The sequence below is a fragment of the Limulus polyphemus genome, unplaced genomic scaffold (assembly GCF_000517525.1).
Source record: "Limulus polyphemus unplaced genomic scaffold, Limulus_polyphemus-2.1.2 Scaffold106, whole genome shotgun sequence".
Taxonomy (NCBI): Eukaryota; Metazoa; Arthropoda; class Merostomata; order Xiphosura; family Limulidae; genus Limulus; species Limulus polyphemus.
The window spans coordinates 409,970-416,648 of NW_013665716.1; the positions used below are offsets into that span (position 1 = coordinate 409,970).

A 6,679-nucleotide genomic window follows, 5' to 3' on the forward strand; every position below is an offset into this window, starting at 1 on the left:
TGGTGTGTTTGTTACTGTAATTGTGTTTTGATAGAGAAGCTGATTTGTTGATGGTGTGTGTGTTAATATAATTGTGTTTTTGATAGAGAAGATAATTTGTTGATTATCATTGTGTTACCATGTATGTGCTTCTAGGAAGATAAGAGGTAATCATTTGAATACAAGGGATTCAGAGTAGCTGTGTTAAAATTAAAGCTGAAAGTGGTAAAGGTACACCTGTAAAAAGAAAACATTACTGAAAGTTATACAAGTTGTTCTTGTTCTTAGTAAATCAAGAAAGAAAGCATGAATTATGGGCAGAAAACTAAGTACTTCTAGTGGGACGAAAAGTTCAAATTGGTCACAGAATAACAATGAAGAAAGGCCATATTAATTATTTAATAACTAAGAACAGTTACATTGATCAAAAAGTAAGTGTCAGTTCTTTACTTTAAGTGCATTCATACACAATTATTGGATATTAAGAATCACAGTATCTGTATTTATGATCAAGTGTTTAAAGTTTAAATTGAAGGATAAGTAATTGAACCATTTTTTTTTCTTTGGTTGTGTTGGTTTAGTAGTTGTTAATCTGGTGAAGTAGTTGTGAATCAAATCATCTACATCTACAGAAGAAAGAAAAAGTTATTCAAAAGTAGAATAACTTGACAAAAAATAATTGCAAATGGATTTTGTAAAGTCTTTCTCACTGTACTTTTTTTGGTGATACCATTTACCTTAATTACTTGGATTATCAGACTAAAGGCAGTCTACATGGAATTTACAAGTTTTATCTATCTTCTAGGTGGTGGTATTTGAAGTGATTCATCTTCCTGCTGGAGTTGAGGAGACATCGGACAGTTCTCAGCAGGCTCTTACAGAACTCCAGCAGGGTTCTCTTTCAATGCCAAACAGCCATGAAGAGACCCATGAAAACATTACCATCCTTCAGCAGGTCCAGAACCAAGAAGGCCAAAGTGATGAGCTAATGGATGCTGTCAATGCAGCTGTAAACCAAGTTAATAGTTCACCTGTGATGGTGGCAGGTAAAATGTACTTCATGTAGACTACTATGTCATCATGATATGAAGATGGAAATTCCATGATCTATTCTTTCATTGGGGGGGGGGGGGGGCGTTTTATAGTAGTGAGATATCGAAAATCGAAATGGTGTATTTAAGTGCTTTACACTCACAAAAAAGAAACCTATCATTCTCTAAGTATTGAAGAACTTATAGCATTCCGTCACAATTTAATTCTACATATTGTTAGCAGACACAACTCTATTTAATTATGTACCAGCTGCCTAGTGTCGGCTAAAAATACAAAGACTTAAATTGTGGCAGAATGCTACAAGTTTTTCAAATACTTATAGAATGATAGGTTTCTTTTGTGTGTGTGTGTGTGTAAAACTTTTAAATACACCAGTTTGACTTTTTTATTTGTATTGTAATGTACACTGCATAGTATTCACAATGCAAGATTTCTAGTTTGTTGTGCTCATACGTTTACCATAAGTTTAAAATGCTATAAATGTTTTATTGGTTTGCAGGTATAGGAAGTTCCATTTTATTGTAATGATTGTCATTAGAAATAAAAGTAAATAATTAGATTAACTACTTATATTATCTCATGTCAAAAAGTAAGAGTGTTTTGTTTGATGACTGGTTTTTTTACTGTCTTGGAGTGAGTACAGAATGTTTTAAAATTAAATTTCCTACTGATTAGAACCTAGGGAAGAACAAGCTCAAACCATCGTGAGCATGCCTCCCCCAGCACCAACTCCTCGTCGTCGTGGTCGTCCACGGAAGTATCCACTACCCACAGAAAGTCCTCACACTTCAACAGCTACTGCTGCCACGACAACAGAAGTCATGCATGGTAGTAGATAACTTATCAATCAAACTGTTTTATTTTCACTATACATTTGCATTTTTTTTAGTTTAAAAATGAAAAATTTCATGGAGGACCTTTTAATTTTTTTAGAAAGCTACATTTCATCTTTTTTTTAATAGGTGTTAATTAGTTCTGAAACATCTGGATTTGATGTTAATAGAAGTCAAAGTATTTTTGTTAGAATTATATAAAATACTTTGATTTTGATTAAATTTTGTAAATACACTTTGTGATTGATAAAATCTAGAACTGGGAAAAATTATAAAACTGTTTACTTTAGTCACGTCATTGTCTTTAATAGTTTTACAGTGGTGATAATTAATGTTAGATTTCTGAAACAGTACTACCTTGACCTTCATTTGCCCTCTAGGCATTGGTAAACATTTTAAAAGCACACCACTATTTTATACCCCTATATTTTTTGCATCATGTGACCACCATCTGCCAATCCCATTGTGCCCTCTATACTAGTGCAGGTAGCTCCCTCTACCCTGGGGGCACAATCCTCACTTTCTTGATTGGCAATTCTCGTGTATAGATGTGTTTTATGTTCTTCTTGTGACTGCACAATTTTTTATTTTGCTTGATCACCAATTAATATTAGTTTCTAGTTCAGGTTTCTACTCGTTTGTTTCCTAAATTCTGCTTTGTTCATATGAATTCAGGTTTCTCATGGTGGTTGATAAATTTCCCAACATAAGTAGATAGTGGTTATAACACTAGGCCTCAATCTCAGGGATTCACGATTTCTGCTGAGGAAGCTGAGGCCAGCAAATTTTTTATTTCAAGGTAGGTATTGTTCTTTTTCCCAAGTGATCTGTGGTAAGTTTTTCCATAGATATACCCTTGTTAAATGAGTTTATGTAAGCTCGAATGTATGGATCTAATTGCTGCACTTTAATTTATGTCATTCATGTCTTCTTTGGTCAATGTTGTGTAAGTTTGAAATTTATATATTTTTTAACATCTAGGTTACTTTAATTTCCAACTTGCATTTAGAGTTTGTTTCTTGCATTAATTTGGTTGAATATTTTACATTTTCACTGTTAATGTTATTTTGTTATAAGTTCCTTTTTTCTGTATCTTTACTACTAGTCACTTCTAATTGGGGATACGTTTTGAGTCAACCTTTGTATTTGTTAATTGGGTGCCTTTTTATTCTCAGGTTCTTTTGGATAAATTTTCTTTTCTTGTCCTTTGTCTTATAGTTTCTTTGAGTCGACTTCTACGTTTAATGTTTAAGGGTCTTTATCTTATGAGTCCCTTTAGCAGTTTTGTACTTTAGGTGTTACTTATTATTTTAGGCATGTTATTTTTAAGCTCTTTGTAGACTACACGTTTCTCAGTTTTTGTTAGTTCATTAATTCTTTTTTCAATTTCTTTAGTTTATATGTATTTTTTGCTACACTTCACGACAGTTCCTTTCTCTTTTGTGGGTTTCTGACTTTCATTTTGCTCCCCCTCTACTCACTTCCCAGATCTCATCCCCTCCTCCTCAGGATTATACCTTGTCCAGTCGTCTTCTTCAATCTTTTCATGTCCTACTACATATTGGAGCTATCTAATGTGTGTGGCCTATTCAACCAGGAGTTTGGTCCCGTCCTTCTTTGTCTCCCTGTACATGAGAGTTTAAAGTCCCTTTCATGATCTGTCTTGGCTGTATACTTATCTATAGTCGCCTCACTTCATCATGGAGTCCTACTTCTCATTCTGATGGGTTTTTATGCCCCAGTATCATGTTCTTTTCTTCAGTTCCTCTGGGTGACTTTTGCCTTTCTGTTCACGACACTCACTGACTGTCTTTCTTCAGCTATGTATGTGGTTTGTGGAGTGGTATGCCTTTGCACGTCATCATCACTCATTGGATCTTCAAACTCACATTTCATGGATGACAGGCTTCTGCTTGCCTCTTCCTGTGCACACCCGCTTCCTTCTTTGAGAAGCTTCTCAGGTAGGTTTCTTTTCTGGTTGGAGAAGTCCTTTACTAACCCCTCACAGTATCTTATTCATTTGGGGGATTCTCTTCACTTCCCTTTTTGGTCAAGCCCAGCCTTCTCCACTTGGCTCCAAGATATCAAGCAGACAGTCACGTTTGCCATCCCTTCTCCTTCTCTCTGTTTCCATGAGGTTCTCTCTCTTGGGATGTGGTCTTCCTTGGCAGTGCTTTTTCCCATGGGTCAGACACACATACATTCCCTTCATTGGATACTTCTCGAGCAGTGGAACTTCCCTCACGTTCTCTTGGTCTATCCCATTTTCCTCGATTCCCCTGTGTTTTTAGGTCAGCGGTCAGTCAAGGAGGCTACTCCCGATATCCACATCCTGGTACCTTGGCAGTTCATTGGGCTCTGTATCCTTTCCTCCAGGGAAGAATGGGTTTGGTTCTTACAGCAATTCCACTATCGTCAGCTTTATCACCTAGACAGGGGGAACCATGTGCCAATCTCCGTCTGGTCAGACTCTGGATTTCGTGTACTGGGCCAATAACCTTTACATGACTATTCTGGTGAATCATGTTCCCTGAGTTCTGATTCTTTTGGCCTTTGTTATCGTGTCCCCACAAGGTTCTCCACAGAGTGGTCTCTTCATCCTCACGTTTTTCTGTGGGTGTGTTCTCAACAGGGAACATTGCATATTTGTATGTGTTTCCCATTCACCGGTATGCCACACTTTCTTCCTTTTAGTCTTCATTTCTTCACCCTTCAGCTGTGGAGATAGATGCTTTCAGTCGAGATAGGAGGGGTCTTCATTTATATGCCTACCCTCTGATTTGAATCATCTTTTGGGTCTTTTCCCTTATCCAGACCAAACCTTGTTGTGCCCTGATGTTTCTTCTGTATTGGCCACTCAAATGTTGTTCCCACTGCTATGGCCCCTATTGAAGCAACACACCTTATCCTTTTCTGTGTTTTGTCTGCTCCTCAGTCATCCCCAATCTGACGTTTTTTATCCAGACGTCCCCACACTCCTTCTTTTAGAGTGACTTTTGTCTGGTCATATCTCTCAGCTCAGGGGCTCAGCCCTATATGCCTACCTTCCATTCAGACTCCTCCTCTTCTGGGTCTTTTCCCTTATCTAGACCCCTCCTTCTTGTGTTCTGTTGGTGGCTCCAGATTGGCCAGCTGACATAGCTCCTTCTGCTCTGGCTCTTCATGGAGCAAGTAGACCCTGTCCCTTTCTCTGTCCTGTTTGCTCCTCTGTCCACCACTATTGGTCGTTTTTCATCCTGTTGTCATCACACTCTATCTTTTTCTGTGTCTTTTGTCTGGTCCTGTGCCTCAGCTCAGGGACTCACTCCTCATTTCGCATCTTTCATTGCTTACAACTTTCACCCTTCCTCTTTGTCTATGTACCAGGAGCTTAAGTCTTGCTTCAGACTTTGGTCTTTTTTTCCCAGGGCTTCTGTTCCTCATCTGTCCCAGTTCTTCATCTGGTTGTTTGTTCAGGGTTTGTCTGTTTCAACTGTTGCTCTTTGTAGAGCTTCTCTGTCAAACTCTCTCTATTCTCCCTCTTCCAGAAAGTTTCTCTTCCCTGATTTGTTCCATTTCTTTCATCTGGTCCATGTGACATGTTTCTTTTGTTCTGCCAAACTTGGATCTCCATATGATTCTTCCTATCCTGTCCTGTTCTCCTTTGAACCTTTTACAATTTGTTCCTTGTAAGATATTTCTCTTAAGACCTCAATCCTCCCCCTCCTGGCATGCGGTCTCTGTCATTCCGATTTTGATGACATCTTTTATCATTTCCCATATGTTTTTCATTATCTGGATTTGGCATTACTTCTCTGGACCTTGGCTGGCTGGGTAGGATGTTTTGCCTTTTCTCATTTTTCCTTCCCTTCCTTTCCCATCTGTATTCCCATTCATTTCTGGATCATCTCCTTTGTCCAGTTCATTCCCTGCTCAGTTGTTTGGCTCGTATTGTCTTCTTTCGTTATTCTTGATCCTGTTTCCCCTGATCTTTTTCCTATTATGCTCACAGGTTGGGTTCATCAATTCCTACACCTGGCATATTTGGATGTGTCCCTGGCAGGTCATCTTCTATATATTGTTTCTTCACGCCTAATTCATCATTTAACTCTGTCTTTAGCTGCTTGACACTGCTGTCCTTTGGAGGGGGATCTTTCAGGCTGGTATGTGGACAACTCCCTAAACTTTCATCATTGTTTCTCTGCACAACTTTGCTCTGTCTTTCTCCTGTGGCAATTCTACACCCGTCTGTTTGCCTGTGACTGAGGTAAGTTGTTTTTTTTTCTCTCTCTCTTTTATCGTTGCTTATACATCATATTTCAGGATCCCACCTGGTGGCAAGTGTTGCCTGGTCAGATATGCTGAATTTTATATCTTCACACTATATCTGTATACTTCTCCAGTGCTCACTGTGGAGATGGGGTGTTTCTGTAAGACCACTGGATGCCTTTCCAGCGGTGTATATATATATATATATAACATTTTTATATCAATATCTATCTATATATATATCCTGAGGACCATCACTCATGGATTTCATGAGGAAAACAAATAGGGATTTTTGCCTATCCCTACTGACTTGTGATTCTTACAATCCAGGTATTTCTGCTTTTCAAAATAGGGCAACTCAAACACCCATTGCACTGTCTCCAATTGGTCATTCCTCTTCTGGCCCCCATCGCATCTCCCCCTCTTTCTTTCTTCTATTAGAACATGGGGATCCTTGCCACTTCCAGTTTCAAGTTGCTGGAGTGGCGGACCATGGACGTTTCCTCACAAGTGGGTTTTGTACATTAACACTATCTCATAGCCATATGTACTCACTCAATGCCCCT

At 38.6% G+C, this 6,679-nt stretch overlaps 1 protein-coding gene across 5 annotated transcripts in view; it reads left to right on the forward strand.

Moving 5' to 3' along the window:
• Window positions 1-6,679, forward strand: part of LOC106470621 (zinc finger protein with KRAB and SCAN domains 7-like) — a 94,131-nt gene that overhangs the window by 76,290 nt on the left and 11,162 nt on the right. For all 5 annotated transcript variants that reach the window (XM_013931195.2, XM_013931187.2, XM_013931202.2 and 2 more), the window contains 2 exons: window positions 785-1,025; window positions 1,708-1,860. In XM_013931195.2, the coding sequence (XP_013786649.1) occupies window positions 785-1,025; window positions 1,708-1,860 (394 nt within the window). The remainder of the gene's footprint in view (window positions 1-784; window positions 1,026-1,707; window positions 1,861-6,679) is intronic.